Source organism: Amphiura filiformis, chromosome 18 (genome assembly GCF_039555335.1).
Source record: "Amphiura filiformis chromosome 18, Afil_fr2py, whole genome shotgun sequence".
Classification (NCBI taxonomy): Eukaryota; Metazoa; Echinodermata; class Ophiuroidea; order Amphilepidida; family Amphiuridae; genus Amphiura; species Amphiura filiformis.
The window spans coordinates 45,867,156-45,894,532 of NC_092645.1; the positions used below are offsets into that span (position 1 = coordinate 45,867,156).

At 37.7% G+C, this 27,377-nt stretch overlaps 1 protein-coding gene across 2 annotated transcripts in view; it reads right to left on the reverse strand.

Annotated features, from left to right (window-relative positions):
- Nucleotides 1-13,091: 13,091 nt before the first annotated feature.
- LOC140138725 (sialidase-3-like) overlaps nt 13,092-27,377 on the reverse strand; it is a 31,412-nt gene continuing 17,126 nt past the window's right edge. Inside the window, exons 5-10 of one of the 2 annotated variants that reach the window (XM_072160483.1) lie at nt 26,273-26,408; nt 25,518-25,608; nt 22,113-22,199; nt 21,037-21,170; nt 18,980-19,225; nt 13,092-16,088 (exon numbers count right to left, since the gene is read on the reverse strand). In XM_072160483.1, the coding sequence (XP_072016584.1) occupies nt 15,720-16,088; nt 18,980-19,225; nt 21,037-21,170; nt 22,113-22,199; nt 25,518-25,608; nt 26,273-26,408 (1,063 nt within the window). In that variant the 3' untranslated portion in view covers nt 13,092-15,719. Of the gene's footprint in view, nt 16,089-18,979; nt 19,226-21,036; nt 21,171-22,112; nt 22,200-25,517; nt 25,609-26,272; nt 26,409-26,458; nt 26,595-27,377 lie in introns of both variants that reach the window. The other variant, XM_072160482.1, reaches the window with a different exon arrangement.

Sequence of the window (27,377 nt, forward strand, 5' to 3'; positions counted from 1 at the left end):
TTGGAGTGCCCCCCCCGGAAAGACCTTATATGTAATTCCAAAGGTCAAAAAAGTAAAAAGTAGGCCCAGTTACAAAACCTCATGTAACAATTTTGCCATTTTGTGTGAGACGCAAAAAGCGGTTAAAAATTAACAGGATTTACATATAACATGGTGTTGCTCTTTTGGTTATTTACAGACACTTAAAGATTAAAAGTGAAGCACCAGAAGGTGTGTTGGGACATTTTCTTCAAGTTGACACACAAAAATAGAATTTGTGAAAAATTGCACATTATGAGGTTTTGCAATTGGGGCCCAATTTTTATGAGGTTTTGCATTTGACCTTTGGAATTACATAATTATGAAGTTTTTCCCGCCCAGCGACGAAACATTTCTTGATGCTTCGTCAAGATGTCTAAAGAAGGTGTGTTGGGACATTTTCTTCAAGTTGACACACAAAAATAGAATTTGTGAAAAATTGCACATTATGAGGTTTTGCAATTGGGGCCCAATTTTTATGAGGTTTTGCATTTGACCTTTGGCATTACATAATTATGAAGTTTTTCCCGCCCAGCGACGAAACATTTCTTGATGCTTCGTCAAGATGTCTAAAGAAGGTGTGTTGGGACATTTTCTTCAAGTTGACACACAAAAATAGAATTTGTGAAAAATTACACATTATGAGGTTTTGTAATTGGGGCCCAATTTTTATGAGGTTTTGCATTTGACCTTTGGAATTACATAATTGTGAAGTTTTTCCCGCCCAGCGACGAAACATTTCTTGATGCTTCGTCAAGATGTCTAAAGAAGGTGTGTTGGGACATTTTCTTCAAGTTGACACACAGAAATAGAATTTGAGCAAAATTGCACATATGAGGTTTTGTAATTGGGGCCCAATTTTTATGAGGTTTTGCATTTGACCTTTGGAATTACGTATGAAGTTTTTCCCACCCAGCGACGAAACATTTCTTGATGCTTCGTCAAGATGTCTAAAGAAGGTGTGTTGGGACATTTTCTTCAAGTTGACACACAAAAATAGAATTTGAGCAAAATTGCACATATTAGGTTTTGTAATTGGGGCCCACTTTTTATGATGTTTTGCATTTGACCTTTGGAATTACATATGAAGTTTTTCCCGCCCAGTGACGAAACATTTCTTGATGCTTCGTCAAGATGTCTAAAGAAAGAGAAGGAGAAAAACATAAAGACGATAGAAAATTACAACGATGAAAAAAAGCAATAGATAAAATAATAAATAGATAGCGGAAAAGAAAGCTAAAGAAAACGTAAATGTTTGGTTATACTACTACTAACATTATAAAACTTCATGCAACTGTATGTTATTAACATTTCAAGAGGAGCCAATTTCGCATTTTGCAGTTGAAATTCTTACACCCCTATGCCCGGCCGCTATGAAAGACAGATTCTTAACCTTCCACACAGGAAGTTTGAATATCAAATAGGGGTTACCTGAATGGGCGACTTATTTGAAATCTACACCCTCTATGTGGGAGATTAGGGAATGTATAAAATTTGGTTTTACCTGGAATATCCCATTCGCACGAGCAAATGTTTTGAATAAGAATCCAAACTAACGGATACCAATTAATACAGCCTGTCTCAAAATAAATTATGCAATTGGAGAGCGCCCTCTTTGGCAATTAGGAAATATCGTTGTGACATGATGCTTACATCAACGTGAAGGGTAGTCTTATTAGCTCTCAAATGTCGTTTATTCTGTTCAATTTGCTTGTTTCAATCCCGAGATATGTTTATAGTTAACAATGAAAGGGTAAAATCACATGCACAATTGTGCCACTTTTACTAGGCAAGGAAGAGGGCTGTACAATGTAAATCAATGCTAGCTGATGTCGATGCCTTTAATGCATTCCCCTTTGGGGCTCGTGCATTGGACACGTCAACATCAGCGCGCGTGCATTATTTTGTCTAATTTCTCTCCCAACAAGTAATACGCGTTCATTAAAGTGTGCAATATTTGTTTGTCTTGGAACATGTCTTGAGTGACAAATAAAACAGTATTTACCATGATAAAATCATTGAGATGCACACATGTATTTAATTTCACAACAGAATGTGAAATATTTGTTTATCTTTTAATCTGTTTTAACTGGAAAAGAGAATAAATTATACCTGTATCATGATAAAACAGTAAAAACAAGTTTTGTATTGTTGTGTAATTGATGCATTTTTTTTTATTTCACGAAGGAACTCTTGGTTATCTTGATGCTATCATTGATTTACATGTACAGCCCTCTTCCCTAGTAAAAGTGGCACAATTGTGATTTTACCCTTTCGTTGTTAAAACTAAACATATCTCGGGATTAAAACAAGCATATTCAACAGAACAAACAACATTTGAGAACTAAGACTACGCCCTTGACGTTGAGGTATGTATCATGTAACAATGCTATTTTCTAATTGCCAATTTCTAATTTCTAATTGCGCTTTTCACTAGCACAATTTTTTTTTTGAGACAGGTTGTATATCGGTATGTCGTATTCTAAGCAATTAGCAAATTGGTTTTAGAAGTGCGTGTTTAATGGTTATTGTGTAGCCACCAAATTGCATCATGGTTCAATCACCACCATTTTCTATTATACATTAACTCCACGAAAACTATTGCCTTTCTTACGACTTTTCTGATTGGATAATTACGCGATAGCGTCATAGTAAATTGCTTTTAGAAGTGTGGGTTTAAGGGCTGGGGTATGAACGTTTGGACGGTATTTATTTTGGGACATTAGAACACATCAGACATATCGAATTGCATTCTGAATACGAAGAATGTCATTCTGATATCAAATAATTTTGATTTTTTGAAATTCGCAATTTAATACACATTTTATGACAAATCATTAAAAATTGATATTTTTGATATTTAACAGTACTTGAAGTGAACTTTATAAATCTGATGATTTATACTTAAAGTGTATGTAGGTGGGATGAAAAGCCGACGATCAATTGAAAATGTTGACCTTTCGTATTGAAGATATGGATTTTTTTCCCAAAACACCAAAAAAATTAGGTCTTTTTGGGGAAAATCCATATCTTCAATATGAAAGGTCAAAATTTTCAATTGACCGTCGGCTTTTCCTCCCTGCTACATACACTTTAAGAATATATCATTAGATTTATATAATTCACTTCGAGGACTGTTATATATCAAAAATTTGAAATATATCAAATTTTATAATTTGTCATAAAATTTGTATTATATTGTGATTTTCAAAAATGAAAATTATTTGATATCAGAAAGACATGCTTCGTATTCAGAATGCAATTCGATAGGTCTGAGGTGCTCTCATGTCGCACAAAAAATACTGTCGAAACGCAATAAACGCTCATTTTAGATCCCTTAACATGTTTTATAGATGTAAATATGCGTCGCGCTTCAAAACCCGTTCTTATTAGTACTACCATTGTCGACATTAATTATTTTAGTAGAGAGAGAAAATTATATGTGTATATAATGAACGTCTTTCTACACACGAAATAGCCAAAGAATACATAGAATTTGAAAAACCAAGAGCAGCAATGTGGCATTCCTATGTTGAATTTTTCCTTATGGAGCAATTTTGTGTATATTTATTTATATATAGTTTTCCAAAAAATAATCAAACAAAAAATTTTACTCAAGAATTTTGTTGTTACGTTTCCCGAAAATAATTGAGTAAAAAAACCCGTTTTTTTCTCTCCACAACTGAGCATTTCTGCCCAACTTTGACCACACAGATGCATTTGTCAAATCTTTCTCAGCTAAATACATATAGTTTTATATATACTTTAAACCAACAATTTGGCAGTTATGAGACCCCAAAATTTCCATATTTCCAGGGTTAAGACCAAACTTGAAATAAGAATTTTTGGATGATGGGCCTCAATGTGAGGTAAAAAATGCGTGTTACCATCGAACCACCCACATGTAATTGACCAAATCATAACCAACAGGTCTGAATTATGTTTACACGGTATGAACCAAAAACATGGTAGTTTGGTGCATTATTACATCGACGTATCGCACAATAGCACATTGTAACATGAAATTACAATGGAAACATAACATTCATAGGCAGATAAATCCGGACATACCTGCCTGTGCGGGTGAACCCAAGACCTTTTGATTCAGGTGCGTCCAACGCTCTAACCACTGGGCTACATAGGCTGTCCCTGATAAACAGCACCCAAGTCTGGTGCATATGGATATGAGCAGTGAGCAATCGTGGGGGTAAAAAGTACAAACAATACACAAAGCACCAGCGTAGGCCTACGTACGAGGTCAATTATGATGCATAGGCTACCCGTCAACCCAATATTCTGTCCATGTTTATAACAATGCGATACTATAGTGGGTTCTATAGACGAATCCAATTTCACGCATTCCTACACCTCAATGGCAGCCATAGCTGGGTCCCCGTCGGCTCCATCTCACCTAAAATGTGAAATGATGCGGCCTTGGAGGGGATTTTAAACTGCATTCTATCACTCGTGTTACATGTAGACAAAGGAATGATGACAGTTTACAGCACAATAGAATCTAACATCGATTTTAAGCGGCTTTAATCCACCTAATTGGGCAGTCACAACACCAGTTTTTCTGCTGCGGGGACCCAGTAATGGCCGACCATACCTACCGCTTATGAAGTACACAAGTTGCATCATCAGCATACCATTACACAGGTGATGAACCAAGGAGTTAACCTGCATTTTTAATCGGGACTAAGATGTTTGGAAAATGTTACATAGGTGAGATATAATAAACAATAAATAATGATAATAAAAAATAACCATTTATAATGCGCCATTTATCTAGAAAATTGAATCTAATCCAAGGCGCAAAAAAACAGATACAAGCATAAATATATATATTATATCAAAGACAAATTCTTATTTGCTTATTTTCTGATTTACCATGATTACCCAATCACAGCTAATCACTGATAGTGCCTTACAACGTTCGTATATATCCTTTCAGCATTTTTAACTAACAATGTGTTCCAATAAAATATTTCCAAAAGTATCGATTAAAAAGTACTGTAACTTTTCCCGGGAACTTTTCTGTGAATACTTTATAGATATTATGCAATGAAAACTGCATGTATCATGGCTAACGTACTTACAATTTTTTTAGGCTATTCCGCGTGAATCGGTTAGAATCCATCAGAGATAAGATGTTTCCACTGGACGCTTTTAACAAGATTAACAACACTTACGCATGCGTAAAGCACATAACTAGATTCAGCACCAGAACCAAGTAACGTACATTGAAGCAATTGATTAAAAAAAATACCGGCCCATATCTCTGTGCTCTACAGTTGGAAAAGTTATGGAGAGGATTGTTGCCAATAGATTGCAGTCGCACCTGATACTGCATGGTCTAGTCGCAGAGGGTCAACATGGTTTCGGTCCTTGCTTCTCACCATATGCTATGATGGGCGTCCATTCTGGACGTACGCTCTCCTAGAATTGATGCTGTGTTCCTTAATTGGTCCAAAGACTTTGACAAGGTCAGCCATAGTCTTCTTCTGTCTCAGCTTCATGGATATGGTATAATGTGGTCAAATGCTTAAATGGTTCACCTCGTACCTTCATAATATAATCCAAAGGGTGCCATACCTTGGTAAATTCTCCGATTGGATTCGTTAGGTCTGGGGTCCCATATGGCTCCATTCTTGGCCCCCTACTTTTCAATATCCATGTTCGTGATCTTCCCTGTTTTGTTTCATCATCTGCCGACGACACGGTACTTTATAGACCTATTACATCTCTCCAGGATGAAGACATTCTTCAGGATGACTCACAGTGACATCGCCCCGATATCTTCACGGTAGAAATCGCCATGGTAGGATGAATCCACAGCCACCCATGGCTATTTTATTCGGACCTTATGAGATGTATATAATTAGCGAAGTGACCTGACTAAGGCTACTGACAATAGAAGGGGTAGTTGATTTCTCGCTGTGTGAGTAAGCTTTTATACGACATTGCGGTCAATGGTTATACTGTCTCCACTTGAGTGAGTGCCGCTATAGCCTGCTGCGCGCTGTAGTCCATACAGCTCTGACACAGGACCAACGCAATATAAAATTAGAGTTTTGGTCAAATTTTGAGTTCATAGCGCACGGCCAATTTTCAAAGCGCACGCTAACGACTATCATATCTGTTCAACACGTATTTTCAAGTGTATGAGACCACATCTGGTTTCTTGAGAAAAATTCATTTACGGGAGATATTCATCATTTTCTAACCCAGTTTCCGAAGATTTTCGTCTGATATCAAAATCGTGCATAGCAATTTACGTGTATCGATCCCGTGTATTCATTTTAATGTCTCTGCTGCACCAAATAATTATTAGCCAGGCGATGTCGGTGTGTGACTTAGATGCAATCAGGACGTGGAGTACCATCAATAGACTTCCCCTTATGCTGTTAAATGTGTGGTAATGCACATTACCAGATCCCATCGTCCTCTTTCCGTTAGATATCACATGGGTGATATCCCTCTTGAAACAGTTTCTACGCACAAGCACCTCGGCGTTGTCTCGTTGTCTTGTCTTAAACCTTATGTTGACACGTACTATCACTATTAAGGCCCAACGTTTGATTGGCTTCACCCAAAGAACGGTTGGATCCAATGATCCGGATACCATGAAGAAGCTTTTCTTTGCTCTGGTGAGACCTATCCTGGAGTACCGTGCTCCAGTTTGGGCTCCTAACAGAAAAGGTCAAAACATGGATTCAAATCCGGCGAGAACCTGAGACTGGTTCTTCTGAAGGTTCTCGCTGGATTACAACTACGAGAACCAAAATTGGTTCTCGTAAGCTTTCAAGTCTCAGATCACATGTTGTGTCATATTTTACCCAGTTCCTTTACTTGCAACGGAAATGTGATTTTCTAATCTCATTAATCCAAAAATATAATTCTAAAGGACTGGTAAAGTTTTCATTTTTGCTGTCAATTTACTGTACGATCACGAATGGAAACCCATGGACTTTTAGTTCTAGTTTTAAGTTTGAGCATTGTTGTGAAAGGGTAGTGAAAGCGACATGCATGGTCTGTCAGAAAAACTGCAAACAATTATTAAGGCCAGGTACATGAGGAGAAGGTGGTGACAGCCGTATTATTTTGCCTGATTTTCTCAATATTTTGCGGAAATCAAAAGCCTGCTTTTGATGAGAACCAATAGTTGAATAGCAATTGAACCCCTGCAAAAAAAAAAAAAAAAAAAAGCTGTAAGGGGTCCAGAGAAGGTTCACCAGATACTGTTTTCCTGGTCCCTGGCAGTCTATGCCCTCTTAACAGCACAAGGCTCCAGACCCTTGAGATTCCCAACATTCTTTCTCGTTTTGATTAAGACCGTTGAGATTCTCAACATTCTTTAATTCTCGTTTTGATTATCTTCGCAATATGTTTGCTGTTGGATGTCTGTGGAATAATTAGCTGCGCTGACTATATCAAGCTTAATAATCTTTCCTCCAGACAAGCAGTCAACGCAGCTGAACTGACTCTTTCCATAATTCCCTCTTTGTCGCATTCCCTAGGTTATGGTCCACCTTACCTAATGATGTCTCCAGTGAAATTGTCTTTAGTTTGTTTTCTTTTTTGCGCAAATTGCGGAGTTGTATGTACCTTTATCAGCATTATGTTGTGTGGGGTTTTTTTAATCGTTTCTTATAAAAATATTTATATTTTTCGTCAACGGAGCAGAGTTATCGGAGACCCACTTTAAAGTAATTTATTTCGCTATTATAGGGAATCCGTTTTTGTATGTATATTTGCCTGGATTATCAATAAATACCCGGAATAAATCAAACCAAATGATGATATAGGGGAGTGGTGAAGGAGAAAGCGAGAACCTTGGTTCTCAAGAGATCTCAAGCGCATGAGTACCAAAAAACAAAAAGCGTACCACAGAGCTAAGCGCACTGGGAACCAAACCGACTGGGATGCGTACTGTACTTTAAATAATCAATTCTCTTATGCCAAAAACAGGCTTATAGTTCCCACTGGGAAGCCAAATTTGCAAAGAATGATAATTTGAAGAGCTTTTGGTCTTTTGTTCGATCCCAACGTGCTGAACCAGATTCTCGTTCTTTTGTTATTGATGGTGCCCAGTCATCAAATCCTCTGTTATAGCTAATGGCTTCAACCAACTGTTTGCTAGTTATTTCACCAATTCCAATGTCAGAGAGATAACATCACCTGTACTTGATGTTCCTACCATAAGTCACATTATTATATCTAATGGCATGGTGCTTAAAAAATCAAGCAGTTGGCCCTGATGCTATATCTTGTCGTATGTTAAAATTGTGTGCTTATTCCATCAGCCCTGTTCTTACTCGTATTTTTAACATGTCTATTTCCAGTGGTACTCTTCCTTCTTGTTGGAAGACAGCAAATGTTGTCCCTGTATATAAAAAAAGGTAATCGGTGTGATCTTAAAAACTATCGCCCGATTGCTCTCACATCCATTGTTGTTAAAATGTTGGAGAGCATTGTTTCCGACCATATTCGCAGTCACCTTTTGAATAATTGCCTTTTGTATTCAGACCAGCATGGTTTCTCTCCGGGTAAATCGTGCACCACTGCCCTGAGTGAGGCTGTCTGCGAATGGAATAAGATCCTGGACCGTCGCACAAGCCCGACTCCGCGAGTTGATTTAATTTATGTTGACTACAGTCGTGCTTTTGATTCCATCTCTCATGCAGTTCTTTTAGAAAAACTCCACCGCACGTATGGTTTTAGAGGTCCACTTTTGAACTGGATCTCCTCTTTTATTTTAAACCGCAAGCAAAGAATTGTTTTTCGTGGCCATATGTCTGATTTTGTTACGGTTTTATCTGGTGTGCCCCAGGGATCAGTCTTGGGGACACTTCTTTTTAACATTTACACCAATGATCTTCATCTGCATTTAAATTCCAAAGTTAATCAATATGCTGATGATAGTTTTATTTCCGCACAATTAACAATGATTCTGATGTTGCTATTCTCCAAAATGATTTGAATACACTCGATTGGTGGTCGGAAAACAATGCTCTTCAGTTAAATCCTCTGAAATGTCAAGTTATGTGTATTTGTCGTCGCAGAAAGAAACCTTCACCAGTTTATTATGTTTCAAATACCCAGCTTTCAGAAGCTTCTAGTTTACGTCTCCTTGGGGTTCAGGTATCTTCTGACCTCTCTTGGAATGAACATGTGTCCAATGTTACAAAAAAGTGCAATAGACTCATAGGCTTCCTCAGGACCGTTGTTGGTAAACAAAATCAAAACATCCTGCTCACACTTTATCGTTCTCTTGTTTTACCGGTCATAGAGTTTTGTTCACCAGTTTGGTTTGTATATCGTAAAAATCACATTAATAATTTGGAACTTATTCAAAGGAGGGCATCAAGATTTATTTTGGGTCAGAGAAGGGGGGATCAATCTTACAGGGAGCGTCTTCAACAACTCAATCTTATGGATCTTAATAACAGGAGGAAATATTTATCTATTTGTTTTGCTTGCCAGTGTATTTCAAATTCAAATTCTTATGTCTTTCATTTCAGCAACTGGACTGTAAACATTCGCCATCTTGACAATTTGCTTTTTAACAATCACATCACCCCAAAAACCGATAGTTTTAAATATACCATCAGTGTCAATTTTCCCCGTCTTTGGAATGCACTTCCAGTGTCCATCAGGGATCAGTTGATTTTGTATAAAAATATGAGGCCATTCAAAAGCCAAATTAAAACACATTTTATTGAAATGACTATGCAAGAGCTGGAGCTGGACTCCTAAATTTTATGTTATTGTTGATGAAATATGTGTAATGTGTAATATGTAACTTATTCTAAATGTGCAATATTTAATACTTAATATTTATGTTTTGAGTTCACTTGTCTCGGTGGGTTGGAGGGTCACACCCCTTGGGTGATAGTGTTCACGCTCCTGGCTCCTCCTGGCTAGCCTACCGGGACAATCTTTTATAATTTTTATTTTATGACATGCTTTGTATGTGTATTTTTGATGTATTTTAGCCAGTTATGTAAATAAATAAATAAAAATAAATAAATAAATGATACAGGGAAAGAGAGTGAGAGAAGAGGGAGAGAAAGAGAGTAAGGAAGGGGCCGGGGAAGAGAAAGAGAGAGTTCAGCTTGAACCCCACGTGGGAATATGTTTGGTTTGGAACTTGTCTTATTCTTATGCTGGGGTTCGGAGGCAAATAAGTGATTCATAACACTTGCAATCTACGTAGCAATAATCAACATTTATTGACACAGGGCGCTGCCATCTTGGAACGGGTTGCCAGCCCGAACGACGTGAGTCAGTTGCCAAACGTAATAGCCTAAATCAGATATCACCACATCTTTCCCCTTTGGGCATCCGAAACTGTGCAGAAAGATCTAATCTACAAGGGAGAAAGACTTGTAGTACCTCCAGCAGCACGCAGAAGAATGGTGGAGAATATTCATGCTTCCCATCAAGGCATACAAGCATGCCTGTCAAGAGCACGCGAAAGCATGTATTGGCCAGGGATGACAGCACAGATCAAAGACTATGTTGAACAATGTGATGTGTGTAGAAGATACTCTGATCAGCAACAGAAGGAAACACTACATCCACATGATGTCCCAGGCAGACCATGGGCAAAAGTCGGAATGGACATTTTCCACCTTGATGATCGCAACTATTTGATCACAGTAGACTATTTTTCCAACTACTGGGAGATAGATTATCTACCTGACATGAGATCAGAGACAGTAATTTCCAAAGTCAAGATGCACTTCTCAAGACAAGGGATACCTGATACTGTAATATCTGATAATGGCACACAATTTACCAGTGAACAATTCCAAGAATTCGCCAGGAAATGGAAGTTTCAGCATACAACGTCATCTCCAGGATATCCCCAGAGCAATGGGAAGTCAGAAAACGCAGTCAGAACAGACTGTTGAAGAAAGCAAAAGCAGATAATAAAGATCCGTATCTAGCCATGTTAGACTTCAGAAACACACCAGGCCAAGATGGATTTAGTCCAGTGCAGAAACTAATGAGTAGGAGAACAAAGACTCGCCTACCAACTACTAAAAAGCTACTATCTCCAAGAGTGGCAAAAGGAGTCTCAAGAAAGATCAATGAAAACAAGCAGAAGCAAGCTGATTACTACAATCAAAACGCTTAAGATCTCAAACCACTTCAGTTAGGAGATCATGTTCTCATTTATGACTTTCAAAACAAGCAGTGGTCAAGTAAGGGTATGATTTTCAAAAGATTACCTTACCGATCGTATGTGGTAAAGCTGTCAAATGGCAGAAATCTGAAAAGAAACAGAAAGCATTTGAAGAAGACTTACCAGCATGTTGATCCAATTGATGATGATGATGAACCACTAGGTCAACCACCAGCAGCAGCACCAGCACCAGTGAACCAACCAGTTCAACCAGCTACAGGTCAACAAGACAGCACCAGAGCAGCAGCACCACCGGTGAGAACCAGATCTGGCAGGATGGTGAAACCACCAGCATATTTGCAGGACTACCAACAATAATATGTGTTTCACATCTCTATACTTTGCACAGAGTCAAATTTAGTGAAAACAATTTGCCTGCTTAAACGGACTCATGTGATGTCTGAACAGACTTTATGAACTTTGACAAACTTTCAGTGAATTTATGTAAATATGTTTTCACAAGTTGCAAGTTTTGGAATTTGTGTTTATTCAAAGAATCAACATCCAGGTTAACCTACATGCAATACAGTAACAAATCCTCATATATACAACATGTGATCTCGGTTCTAGCGTTCCATGGAAGAAAGAAGAGGAACTCTTGATAATTGTTCAAATGAAAGTGCCTTCAGTGTTGGAGTTCAAGCAATAGGGAAAAATAACACCCTGTAACCCAGTACAGAGTTTTGGATAATCCATCCAGTTCTCTTTGTTTAAAATCTAATTTCTTTGTTTGAAAGTTTAAAAAAAATAAAAATAAAAAGGCACTGAAACTTGATTAAGGAGAAAAAAGACTCTCATAGAATAACAAAAACTCTAATGAATGGACATATTGCTGCCAATACAACTTGATCAATATTAGTTGCAGCAACAGGATTGTTCAATCTTCCCAAAAGGGGAAAGATGTGTTTGATGGTACTGGAAAATTACCTGGCAAGTATCATATAGAGATTGATAAAACAGTCACACCAGTAGTCCATGCAGCACGGCGGGTACCAGTTGCAGTCAAAGAACAACTCAAGACAGATCTTGATGACATGGTACAGCGCAAGATAATCATTCAAGAAACTGAGCCTACAGATTGGGTTACAAGCATGGTAGCAGTCAGGAAACCATCAGGAAAATTGCGCATCTGCATAGACCCGAAAGACTTGAATCGGGCCATCATCATATGACTACAATAGAAGAAATTCTTCCTGAACTCCATCAAGCAAAAGTATTCAGCGTACTTGACACAAGAAATGGGTTTTGGCATGTTGAACTAGATGAAGCTAGTTCAAAGTTAACATGTTTCAATACTCCTTATGGCAGATATCGCTGGCTGCGCATGCCATTTGGGCTGAAAAGCGCACCAGAAGAGTACACAAGACGCCAACAGCAAGCACTTGCAGGGCTGAAAGGCGTCGAGTCCATAGCAGATGATATGTTGATATTTGGAGTTGGAGAGACAAAAGAAGAAGCAGTACAAAATCACAATGAGAATCTCAGGGAACTCATGAAGCGATGCCAAGAAGTCGGCTTGAAGATCAACAAAGATAAGGCCAAGCTTGGAATGGAAGAAGTGCCATTCATTGGCCATATAATATCCAAAGATGGATTGAAACCTGATCCTGAGAAGATTAGAGCAGTTGGAGAGATGCCTCTGCCAACTGATGTTAAAGGAATACAGCGTCTACTGGGATTGTAAACTATCTCAGAAAGTTCCTGCCACACTTGAGTGATCTCTGTGAGCCATTAAGAAAACTCACCGTGAAGAATGTACTATGGGAGTGGACAGATCACCACAGAACTCATCTGTCTTTGCTAGAATTTACAAAGTACAAAGTCCCTGTTTATCACAAAATACATAACATCAAATATAATGACATCAACAGTCCAGAAGCTTTATCAAAACATAATAAATATTTATTCAGCAGCATATAATAAACCATCCATTCTTACGCTTAGGTAATTTAGTTTAGTTTAGTTTTATAGTTTCAAAACCATAGGGCCAAACGCCACCTTGCTTCATATAATATTATGCACCTGGGGTGTGTTTCACTCATAGTTACGACACATCCCAGGTATCAAATTTCATTGCAAGTTACGATGTATTGTAAATTCCATTTCACTAAGGAGATTTACGATTGGTACACATCAAAAGAGGGCGAGATGGCCGAGATGTCCGAGCGGTTAAGGCGTTGCGCTGTCGCCCGGGCCGGGAGAAACGATCGGCAAGAGCCTTGGGCTTGCCTTTGGTGAAAATTCTCTTCCCTCCCAAAAAGTTCCTTTATGGTCGGGAATCCTTCAATTAAGTTCAGTTATATCACAGAATTTAATTGTAGAATTTCTTCTCGCCCCCATATACACTGCTTAGCATGTGCAGATATAAGTGGATGTGTGACCATAGGTGTGACGTCCGTGATTCGGAAGTCACATAAAGCCGTTGGTCCCGTGTACATGAAGAGTCAAACCCTGTGCATGTTAAGTGTCAGAGCTATTCGAAAAGAGAAGGGGGACCATCCCCGGTTCTGATATCTGCAATCAATCCTAGGTTCCAGGATCGTGCATGGTAAACTGTGCACGTTAAGCCCGTGCGACAATACTCAATTTGAGGTACGGTATGCACGTATATATAAGAAGAAGAAAAGTAATAAGCATTTGTCACAGCAACACTTAGAGTGTGTTCATAGTGATCCAGATTATCCGGTGTGTCAACACCCTGTATTATAAATATTTTTTCCATACAGCTCAATACTCCGTTGAAATCAATATTCTATTATTGACACAGATAAAGAAAGTTTATATATGCATTGTGTTATAGGGCTTGCACCTGGAACTTAACTGAATGGGCTAAACGTGTTCCTTTATACCTATAAAGTAGAATTGTAATTCTCAAAATTAAATATATCACAATTTTTACATTGGATTTCAAAATCTTTACTTTTGAAATGCAGTAAAAGATATCCACAGCAAGCTGCAAGGCCCCGCTAATTAGTGTACTGCTTTTCGAGTGAGTGTACTGGAAACAAAACCCTGGTTTTACCTGAAAACAAATCGATTTTCTTGTAATAGAAACATCATATGGGGTACTAGAGCATGCACAAATCGTAATAATGTGTAGAATATAGAAACTCTGTGTGTATCTCATATGATAGTCATGGTATGCTTAGCCTGAGTCGCTCGGCCTATCTCAAACAAAATCGCGATGCGTAGCTGTTGAAAAACGAGAGGATTCGCTGTACTACGCAATCGCAACATCAACGTACATCCATTCTGTATATAAAACAAATATTGACTGCTTTATATTCAGGACACGGTTAAAATTATAAAGAACTATTTCAGTGCAATTTCAGTGGTGCTTTCTAATATGTAAATTGGCAGTGTTCATTTCAGATATCAGTGTGATTTTCAGCGTAATGAGTTAATAGTGAATATAGGAGAATATATAATATACAATACAATGAGTAGCTTAAATGGGCAATTCCAAGCATCATTCCACAACGCAAAGTTTGCATATGCAAATTAGGGTCGTTTGGAAAAGTTTCTCCCACCTTAATCTTTCACTTACCAAAAATAGTTTCCATCATACTATTCACCTACCTAAATGGCTGCTGCATTAAAAAGAATTCATGTGCAAACTTCGCATTGCGGAATGATGTTGCTTGGAATTGCCCAAATATCTAAAGATTTAAAACAATTTATCAAGCTGTACAAATATAAACTAGCCTCAAAAAGAAACTTAAAATTTTTCACAAGGTCATATCTTAAAATCCTGTCCATAAAAATGAACAAAAATTGCACACAGGATTACTTCAATGCTCTGCTCTAAACACTGGTCAGTAACCAAACAGTTGTCCAACTAACACAACAGCAAAATGCACTGACATGCAACACCTTCCTGGACCACATTCACAGCGCAACAGATTTCTTTGGCTGGGTTCCAATTATTCGCCTGTGATTGTGATCCCGGAAGCTATTCTGTGTCAGTTCATTTTACTGTTGTGTCAGTTGGACAACTGCTTGGTTACTGACATGTGTTTAGAGTACAGTATTGAAGTAATCCTGTGTGTAATTTTTGTTCATGTACATATTAAATAAATAAATAAATAAATAAATAAATAAATAAATAAATAAATAAATAAATAAATAAATACAGCGCCTTTAACAGGAAATTTGTGAAATATTACAAATACAAACATTAGGCTATCATATACTGAAAACACCAACGGTCTAGCGTAATTGATTTTAAGATCGGGAGTTTTGTGATGATGATTTTCTTATGTAGTTTATTGTTTTTTCCCTCCATATTTTTGCTTTGATCTTAATTTAAAATGTGCTGCCCTTTGTACCCGATGGACTAGACAGTGAATTCATTCTCCATCGCTGAGCAATTGGTTTCAAGCCAATGAGCTAACACGCTTTTTGTTGCATTGGGAAAAGTGTGTTTCCTCATTGGTCAAATACCAACCGCTCAGCGATGGAGTATAAATTCAGTTTAGTACTGCTGCAATACTTTCGGTTTTGGTCCTCATAAGAAATTTGATCCTGAAGAAAATGGTGATGATTGCGCTAGCGCTATTCCTTGCAACATCCTTTCCAAGCTAAACATTTTAAATTGAATTGATTCGTACGAATTTTCTTTTCCAGCTTCGTATAGAATTGCAATATTTGGTGAATAGACTCCAGCATCTGAGTCCCAGGTCTCAAAATAGGCCAAGTCTGAGTAGGCACTAGCATTTGCGTGGATAACCCATGGCTTGCTCCACGTTCGGCAGCCATCTTTGCTGATCTTCACTGCCATGTTTCGTCTGGTTTTAAATGATGCTGGGTTAGAAAAGACGACCCATGTGTTGGATGGTGAAAGTGGCTGTGGGGCTGTAAAACCTATCATGCTGGCCTATGTGAATATAAATAAAGAAAATAAGAAAATTTGAGCGATATATTTCGCAACTTCCAAAATACATGATACATAATGCCAGAATTATATTAGAAACATATACCACAAGCCCATAGCGGAGAGTCAAATGATATCACAAAGGTAAAACCATCATATAGATAAGATCAAATGAGGGCCAGACAAGATTAGAAGAGGGCAAGACAAGATAAGATTACAAGAGGGCTAGACAAGATAAGATCAAAAGAGGGCTAGACAAGATATGATTAAAAGAGGGCTAGACAAGATCAGATTAAAAGAGGGCTAGACAAGATCAGATTAAAAGAGGGCTAGACAATATAAGATTAAAAGAGGGCAAGACAAGATAAGATTAAAAGAGGGCTAGACAAGATAAGATCAAAAGAGGGCTAGACAAGATATGATTAAAAGAGGGCTAGACAAGATAAGATTAAAATAGGGCAAGACAAGATAAGATCAAAAGAGGGATAGACAAGATAAGATTAAAAGAGGGCAAGACAAGATAAGATTAATAGAGGGCTAGACAAGATAAGATTAAAAGAGGGATAGACAAGATAAGATTAAAAGAGGGCAAGACAAGATAAGATTAATAGAGGGCTAGACAAGATAAGATCAAAAGAGGGCTAGACAAAATAAGATTACAAGAGGGCTAGACGAGATAAGATTAAAAGAGGGCAAGACAAGATAAGATTAATAGAGTGCTAAACAAGATAAGATTATAAGAGGGCAAGACAAGATAATTAAGATTAAAAGAGGGCTAGACAAGATCAGATTAAAAGAGGGCTAGACAAGATCAGATTAAAAGAGGGCTAGACAAGATCAGATTATAAGAGGGCAAGACAAGATATGATTAAAAGAGGGCTAGACAATATAAGATTAAGAGGGATATACAAGATAACATTAAAAGAGGACAAGACAAGGTAAGAATAAAAGAGGGCGAGACAAGATAAGATTAAAAGAGGGCTAGACAAGATAGGCCGTATAAAATTAATGTTTTGGTTCTCGTCCCAGAGGATTTTCATGAATTGATGAGGGAGGGAGGTGTTTTGTTTTTTTGTTTTTTTTTCCAATGTAAAATTAGCATTGTCAGTAGTTTTCGGTCTTCTCCAACAGTGCTCGAGGAAACGATGAGGCCCTTTTTTTTTTTTTTTTTTTTTTTCAAATGTGAGATTCTGAGGATAAACCCCTAGAGTACCACAAAAAGACTTGGAAGTGATGCTTGTTCTCTAATAAACTTATTTATATGTATGAAGATTTCATAAATCATTCCAAAGTCTAAAAAATTGAAAAATCTAAAAATCAAAAAAAAATCTGACAAATCCCAGAAATTGAGGAGGGAGGGGACGAGAACCAAAATATTAATTTTACACGGCCTAAGATTAAAAGAGGGCAAGACAAGATAAGATTAAAAGAAGGGTAGACAAGATAAGATTAAAAGAGGGGCAAGACAAGATAAGATTAAAATAGGGCAAGACAAGATAAGATTAAAAGAGGGCTAAACAAGATAAGATCAAGAGGGCTGCACAAGATAAGATTAGAAGAGGGCTAGACAAGATAAGATTAAAAGAGGGCAAGACAAGATAAGATTACAAGAGGGCAAGACAAGATAAGATTAAAAGAGGGCTAGACAAGATAAGATTAAAAAAGGCAAGACAAGATAAGATCAAAAGAGGGCTAGACAAGATAAGATTAAAAGAGGGATAGACAAGATAAGATTAAAAGAGGGCAAGACAAGATAAGATTAATAGAGGGCTAGACAAGATAAGATTAATAGAGGGCTAGACAAGATAAGATCAAAAGAGGGCTAGACAAGATAAGATTACAAGAGGGCTAGACGAGATAAGATTAAAAGAGGGCAAGACAAGATAAGATTAAAAGAGGGCTAAACAAGATAAGATTATAAGAGGGCAAGACAAGATAATTAAGATTAAAAGAGGGCTAGACAAGATAAGATTATAAGAGGGCAAGATAAGATTACAAGAGGGCTAGACAAGGTAAGATTACAAGAGGGCTAGATAGGATAAGATCAAAAGAGGGCAAGACAAGATAAGATTAAAAGAGGGCTAGACAAGATAAGATCAAGAGGGCTAGACAAGATAAGATTACAAGAGGGCAAGACAAGACAAGATTAAAAGAGGGCTAGACGAGATAAGGTTAAAAGAGGGGCTAGACAAGATAAAAGAGGGCAAGACAAGATAAGATTACAAGAGGGCAAGACAAGTGCAATAATTCAAGTTTTTTTTAATGTATTTTATTATTATTTGCATTCCTTTATATAAATTTGATTGTAATTATTGTAAATCACCATGCAATTCAGCCATTTTGGCTGCTATTTGAGTGTTTTTAATAAATATACCTAAAATATACCTGAAAGATATGATTAAAAGAGGGCTAGACAAGATAAGATTAACAGAGGGCAAGACAAGATAAGTTCTTGAGTGTATGGCATCAACGCAAAAGAGGAGTTCTGGAGCTACAAATACAGAGTAAGCTGGTGGGGAACAGGTTTCACCACCAGTGGTTTTACATTGGTATGGTTCTCTTTAGAGTGAATCCTTTCATGTTTTCATCAGGTATGTCGTCTCTGACTTCATCAGTCTTGAAAAAGTCAGTGCCACACCTGACGATGGGAATCAACAACAAGCAAGAAGGTCTCAATGATAACACCATCAGAATTGAAAAAGTTATCAAGCTTTTGTCAGATGTGTCTCTGACATCAACAGTCTTAAAGAAGTCAGAGCCACACCTGACGACGGGACTCCATAACTAGCAGCATGGTTTCAAAAAAACAGGTTTTTGCCAGTTTTTGCAAATTTTTGGCAAAACAGGTTTTTCTTATGAAATTTGAGTCACAGATAGCCCGGAACAATACATACCTGACATCCACCGACAAATGCTGGACTTGTGATTTTATCTTCCAATAAGAATGGTCCCTGCAGAGTGTTGGTATGATTAGTCCAAAATGCTGTGTCATTTATGTAATATCCTGGTTCTTCTAATGACCCCTCCAGCTTAGGCGTACCGAAACTTGCGCCCTTGTCATTACTGAATGACAAAATACGAGGCTGATCCGGATGTAGTGTCCTTGCATTTATACAGAGTTTATTGTCAAGCTCTACTACCTGTTTAAAGGAAAGAAATTCATGTACAGTACATATGAGGCAAAATAAATGGACGTTTGTGGGTTCAAATCCCATGCCGGCACATTTCCTTCTCTTTTTCAGTTGGGTTGTGCCCTGACTGGGATTTCATTATATTGTCCAGTTTAAAATTCCATCATTTTGAGTTGGTTACCAGTTCATTCATTCCTAAGGCTATAAATAGTCAACAAACAAAAACAAAAATGGTTTGTGTCCTATAGGGCACAGCGTGCAGGTACACCTTTGTATTTGAACCAATTTTACTTTTTTTTTCAAAAATAAAAAAAATCATGCATTATACAAAGTCTTAAATGGGTGGATAAATTGCTTTTTGGTACGCCATATTTCAAAAATGCAGGGTTCGGAAATAAAACGAGGTCTCCAAAACTAAACTAAATTTGGAGCTAATTTGGGGTATTTAATTTTTTTAAAGGAAAATTTTGCCAAAAGTGTCCAGGATCTTCATATGGTTGTCACATGAACCTCAGGAATGGAATGAAAAAAAATGCTTGGCGCCAAGTCTCCAGAATGAAAAAGGAGTTTGAAAAAAGGGATCTTGAGAACGGCACTTATCACCTGTAGTGCAATGTATAGACACAAAAGAATTAAGGTACCAGTTATGTTCACACCTGCATATCCTAAACAAAGGAAAATAATGTCAAAATTAAAATCAGCAGTCAATCCCTGTACCCTTTAGCTCTGATTCAAGACCTCATTTGTTGAAATCAGACACAATGATCCAAAATTCTAAGGAAGCAAATTGATACAAAAAGTGTTCTTGAAAAAGAGAACTAGCACCATGCTTTTCTTTCTGCGTGTTTACACTGAGCACTCTGTATTTTTACCCGGTATTACCTGGTAATCGACAATCCGATTCAGGAAACAACCAGCACGTTTCTACTGATGCTTAAAATAAGGGTTGTGGTGTGTACCGGAAGTACTGAAAATGTTTTCAAGACCCCCAAGCTGCTTTTAAGGTCACGATGTGATACATAAAATATGCATAAAATAAGTTCAATACCCAGCAACCGTTAACCATTGTGTTTCTACTGGCAGAAATACCGGGTGTCACACCGCATGGTCTACCTCATGAGGTGGATCACGGTTGCCGGGTGTCCATACCGCATCACTCTGAACCGATCTGTTTCCACTGAGCACATTAACCGGTAACACTCTAAACTAAACCGCATTACCCGCCAACCGTTCCCCAGTAGAAACACGCAGATTTGATTAGAACATCAATGTGCAGCTTCTGATTTTGTTCCTTCCTTGGTTTTTAGATAACTGTTTCTTTTATATTTCTCAACTATCTTCAACAAATGAGGTCTTAAATCAGAGCTTAAGGGTACATACAGGTAATGGTTGCTGGTTTAAAGTTTGAATATTTTGTCTTTGTTGAGGATGTACCTTAATTCTTTTGTGGTCTGTATACCGAGTAGCCCTGAAATTTTGACACTGAAAATCAGACTGAAAAACCATTTTCAACTTTGCTCTAATATCATTTTCAGTCAGTATTGCTCTGGGTATTTTCAGTGTGGCTATTGTCAACGGATTATTTTTCATAACAATAGCATGGTCCAATGCATTTTGGTGTGTTTAGGACCATTTCAGTTGGATGAACGAATGACCACTCATTTTTAGAAGTTTTGCGGTTGATTTTTCAGTGTGATGAGACATATAACAAAAGACACTTTTTCAATGCTATTCCAGTGGTATTATCTATTGTATTTCAGCATTACTGTTCAGTTTCAGTGTGATTTTCAGTCTCAATACAGCATCCTGCAATAACTTACTATTGATTCACTACTAAATATCGCAATGCCATTTGTATCTTCCCTATAGCCAAGGCTGCCTCCTGGATGCCATGTATTACCGTGATCATCACTGTATATCACATTGGATTGAGGGAATGTCCCATTTTTAAAAGCTGCAAAATGTAAGGTACATGTATAAATATGATTGTGAGAAATGTGACTGGGCTCAATAATCAAAATGAAAAATGGCAGAAAATTAATGAATTGACATATTTTGAACAGAGAAGAAAAGTAGGGAAGAGTAATTATAACACTAGGTAGAGCGAAAACCCAGAAAATGCTGGTTTTAGCCCAGGTTGCTCCAGGCTAGCCCATATTAGCCCAGGTCCTAAATCACTCTTGAAAATCAATCCTTGCTGGGTCAACCTGGGCTAATATGCGCTATAGCCTGGAGAAACCTGGACTAAAACCAGCATTTTCTGGGTTTTTGCTCAGCCTAGTGTAATGTACATTCATGTAGTGCATGCTGCTTTCTTGCACACCCAAGTCGGTAAATATATCGTTTGGGCCCATTCCTATTTACCAATTCACATCCGTCCCCAGCCAAGCACCCGCTTACGCAGCCACAGTGCTTTTATTCACTTGAAACTTAAAAGCTCCCATTGAATGATGCATGACCCTTAATATTTTGTGCTCTAGCATTTTGGTTTAAATCTGAGTACTAAGTCTGACTAAAACACAAAGTCTTCCCCTGTAACATGTTAGCTAGACCCATCCAACAAAAAGCACAATTTCTGACCGGTACATGCAACTTGCAAGGAAACCGGGAAAAGTTCAACCAATTTAACATTGACCCCATGCCTGCTGTGTGGCGAAGCTGCAGAAAGCTGCAGGGAACACCTCCTTGTCTGCTGTTCAGAATTTCTAGTGCACTTTTTGTATTCCCATTGATTCATGTTGTTTGGCAGATTTAGCACATCTGTGGGCCTTGGAACTGGGGTAATTTTTGGCTATCAAACTTTACCTACTTCCAATGCCTACATTTGCTGTTTTGTCCCCCCTCTACATACTGTCTGATTCTCCTTCTATGTGCTGCATACCCCGGGGCTGCATACCTATTTGTTTTGAGTCAGTCACCCTTGACCAAAATCTACCGGGCACTATGAGTCTGCCTGATTTCATCTGAATGCCATGCCCAGGACCTACAAAGAAGAAAAAAACTTGGTGATTTAGAATGTGAACACTTTACAGATTGTCACTGACCACTGCAATCATTCCATAAACCAAACAACTCAGGGACAAATTCATAACGTCATGAATATTCGCAATGCATGCGCATATCTCACAATTGACTGCAAAGTACGCAATTGTTCTAATCTCACAAACAAATAACGGTACCCGCATTTGCATATTGTTTCTTAACGCGTAAAGAAGCATGCACAATCTCCACTGCGTACTTGTTGATTGCATAATAAAGGAGCATTAAAACAGTGAACGGAAGATACATTTTCAAGTCTTTTAAGCAAAAAAAATTGTAAAATGGTGGTAATAAATGACAATAATAACTTTGAAACCATCTATTTTATGTTCCTTACATGAAATCGTCGGGTTTGTGTTGGGCCTCAGTATTTTTTGAGCTTGCACTACCTCAGAAAATTACCTTGGCCGAAAACAAACCCATCCGCTTTCACATAATTAGTATTTACTTCAAAACATATAGCTTGCAGTTATCATTGTCTAAATAGCGGACACCCTAAACATACCATAATAAACATTTGCAGCCAAGATCAGCTCCCAGACTTTTGCAACAAGTTTTTTGTTCAAAGAATTGCAAGTTAACTCGATTTAACTGTCTTTGTTTCTGAACATCAACAGATTTCATTATCTTCGCCATTTATATCCTTTCGTCACAAATATCAAACTTTGTGTGTTCTAACTCCTCAAGCACCAAATACATAGTTTAAAGACAATGGAGCATTGATTACTCTGGTTGATGTGCAAACTAAGCATGAACCAGTAACTAAGGTATCACATATTCTTTATGACGGCAAATTAGGGCTGCACTGTACCTGATGGAGCATAGAGCAATGTCCTTGGCATGATGAGCTATATTGCTTCATGATTCAATAAAACTATACTGTATGGAGCATATAGTGTTGGCCTTGGCTTGATGAGTTGTGTTGCTTCATTATTCAATAACGCTATACTGTACCTGGAGCATAGAGTGATAGCCTTGGCTTGATGAGCTATATTGCTTCATGATTCAATAAAGCTATACTGTACCTGGAGCATAGAGTGATGGCCTTGGCTTCATTAGTTGTATTGCTTCATGATTCAATAAAGCTATACTGTACCTGGAGAATAGAGTGATGCCCTTGGCTTGATAAGTTGTATTGCTTTTTAATTCAATAAAGCTATGTACCTGGAGCATAGAGTAATGGCCTTAGCTTGATGAGTTGTATTGCTTCATGATTCAATAAAGCTATACTGTACCTGGAGAATAGAGTGATGGCCTTGGCTTCACAAGTTGTATAGCTTCATGATTCAATAAAGCTATGTACCTGGAGCATAGAGTGATAGCCTTGGCTTGATGAGTTGTATTGCTTCATGATTTAATAAAGCTATACTGTATCTGGAGCACAGAGTCATGGCCTTGGCTTGATGAGTTGTATTGCTTCATGATTCAAAAAAGCTATACTGTACCTGGAGAATAGAGTGATGGCCTTGGCTTCATGAGTTGTATAGCTTCATGATTCAATAAAGCTATATGTACCTGGAGCATAGAGTGATGGCCTTGGCTTGATGAGTTGTATTGCTTCATGATTCAATAAAGCTATACTGTACCTGGAGCATAGAGTGATGGCCTTGGCTTGATGAGTTGTATTGCTTCATGATTCAATAAAGCTATACTGTACCTGGAGCATAGAGTGATGGCCTTGGCTTATGAGTTGTATTGCTTCATGATTCAAAAAAGCTATACTGTACCTGGAGAATAGAGTGATGGCCTTGGCTTCGTGAGTTGTATAGCTTCATGATTCAATAATGCTATGTACCTGGAGCATAGAGTGATGGCCTTGGCTTGATGAGTTGTATTGCTTCATGATTCAATAAAGCTATACTGTACCTGGAGCATAGAGTGATGGCCTTGGCTTGATGAGTTGTATTGTTTCATGATTCAATAAAGCTATACTGTAGCTGGAGCATAGAGTGATGGCCTTGGCTTGATGAGTTGTATTGTTTCATGATTCAATAAAGCTATACTGTACCTGGAGCATATAGTGATAGCCTTGGCTTTATGAGTTGTATTGTTTCATGATTCAATAAAGCAATACTGTACCTGGAGCATAGAGTGAAGGCCTTGGCTTGATGAGTTGTATTGCTTCATGATTCAATAAAGCTATACCGTACCTGGACCATAGAGTGATGCCCTTGGCTTGATGAGTTGTATTGCTTCATGATTCAATAAAGCTATACTGTATCTGGAGCACAGAGTCATGGCCTTGGCTTGATGAGTTGTATTGCTTCATGATTCAAAAAAGCTATACTGTACCTGGAGCATAGAGTGAAGGCCTTGGCTTCATGAGTTGTATAGCTTCATGATTCAATAAAGCTATGTACCTGGAGCATAGAGTGATTGCCTTGGCTTGATGAGTTGTATTGCTTCATGATTCAATAAAGCTATGTACCTGGACCATAGAGTGATGCCCTTGGCTTGATGAGTTGTATTGCTTCATGATTCAAAAAAGCTATACTGTACCTGGAGCATAGAGTGATGGCCTTGGCTTCATGAGTTGTATAGCTTCATGATTCAATAAAGCTATGTACCTGGAGCATAGAGTGGTGGCCTTGGCTTGATGAGTTGTATTGTTTCATGATTCAATACAGCTATACTGTACCTGGAGCATAGAGTGATTGCCTTGGCTTGATGAGTTGTATTGCTTCATGATTCAATAAAGCTATGTACCTGGACCATAGAGTGATGCCCTTGGCTTGATGAGTTGTATTGCTTCATGATTCAATAAAGCTATACTGTATCTGGAGCACAGAGTCATGGCCTTGGCTTGATGAGTTGTATTGCTTCATGATTCAATAAAGCTATGTACCTGGAGCATAGAGTGATGGCCTTGGCTTCATGAGTTGTATAGCTTCATGATTTAATAAAGCTATGTACCTGGAGCATAGAGTGATGGCCTTGGCTTGATGAGTTGTATTGTTTCATGATTCAATAAAGCTATACTGTACCTGGAGCATAGAGTGATTGCCTTGGCTTGATGAGTTGTATTGCTTCATGATTCAATAAAGCTATGTACCTGGAGCATAGAGTGATGGCCTTGGCTTGATGAGTTGTATTGTTTCATGATTCAATAAAGCTATACTGTACCTGGAGCATAGAGTGATTGCCTTGGCTTGATGAGTTGTATTGCTTCATGATTCAATAAAGCTATGTACCTGGAGCATAGAGTGATGGCCTTGGCTTGATGAATTGTATTGCTTCATGATTCAATAAAGCTATACTGTACCTGGACCATATAGTGATGCCCTTGGTTTGATGAGTTGTATTGAATGTGTCAAATCTTGTGGTTCTGTCCAAGTTAAACCTAAATCAAAACTCTTTAATAAAGAGTAACAGAAATTCAAATTAATATCATTTATGGGTATTAACAGGGTGCATCTTATGTAGAGTTAAGGAGAATTTATGATCACAGAAAAGATATTTGCGGATTTGAACTTTTCATCCAAATTATCGGTTTCATAAAGCTGGCGCGTACATTGGTTGTGGTGTGCATTTATCTCAGAGAAATCAGCAATTTTAGTTTTATTTTCTTCGCCAGCGTTGAGACATATTATTAATGTTTTGGCCATATACAGTTTTATTCTATAAGCTGCTTAAGTCATTGATGGTGTTTTATACACTTGTCTAACTCACGCATATCTCACACCACGCATACGCCATATTCTAGCATATTCATTAGAGATGATTGTTCCATCACCTGTGTCTAACAACTCTTTGTGGAGTTTTGTGTCTTTGCATTTACGTGACAAGATATTAAGACCGGGACAATATAGATGAAGCAATTTTGATTTGTACACTTTACAAAATGACCCACCCTCAGTAACAAGATTACATGACCTTAATCTTCCACACAGTGTGAATTTCAAATGGGATTAGTTACGTCGACTACCGTGTCTATACTATTGGAACCGGATTCATTAGTCTGTGCATCAAAATATGGTAAAAAATCATGAGATACATCTACCAAACTGCATGGCTTACCTTTATAGCCATCAGCTTGGTAGTGAATGTTTCATCAACAAGCTCATCAAAGAAGTTAACATGGGATGGATGGACATTATAAACCAGTAGGATCATGTCGACTACTGTGTCTATTGTTGCTTGCGGACTCATCATTCTGCGCATCAAAAGTAATATGTAATAATAATTACTGTTTATATGAGATACCTTTATAACTTTAAGCTCAGTAGTGAGTATTTCATCAGCAAGCTCATCCCATATTTCAACATTAGATCGATGTGCGTTATAAAGCAATAAGATCATGTCCATTTCTGTGTCTACAATTGGAACTGGATCCATACATCTGTGTAATAAAATTAACATGCAAATGTAATTGACCCATGTTGCACTGAATACCAAATCAGTATAAGGAAGAAATGCATTGTGGGAAGTGTAAGATAATTTCTCTGTGAAAGTATATGGTCAATTCCAGCCAAAGCGGGCCAAAATTCTCTCTGGGGCCATTTTGAAAATGTTTTCCTTTTCAATTCTAGACTTATCAAATGAGACGATCATGTCTAGTGAATCATCAGATGGAAGTGCCATCGGATTGAAAAATAACTTTTCTTGCTAGACCAAATAAAGTGTTAAATGCGCATATGCATGTTACCCACGAATTCAAGCATTTTTCACCTGTTGTACGCCATAAAATGTCACTTTCTTTAATATCTTTCAATATTTTATGTGTGACTCATATACACTAGAAATCGGTGAAGACTTTGAACGTAAAATAGAATTTTATTACATATATCTACAAAGAAATATTTTGGTTATTACAAATTTTAAGAAAGAACCAGGTGTACAGTTAAGATTGTGTCAATTCTTCGAACTCTTTCCAAAGTGGCTATCATTTAACATTACTGTATTATTTCGAAAGATTAGAATAAATGCTTCATATAAATGTAAAGTTAGATTTTGTATCTCGTCAGAGGATGAGGATCTCGGATGGATTCGTGGGTAACAGCATCTAGAAAATAGCAATTCCTATTAATTTATAAAATAAAAATAAAAAATACTTTTCCGTATGTCAATAATTCAGGCTGCAATGGCACTAAAATGAATTTTAATCAAACTACAGACTACATGG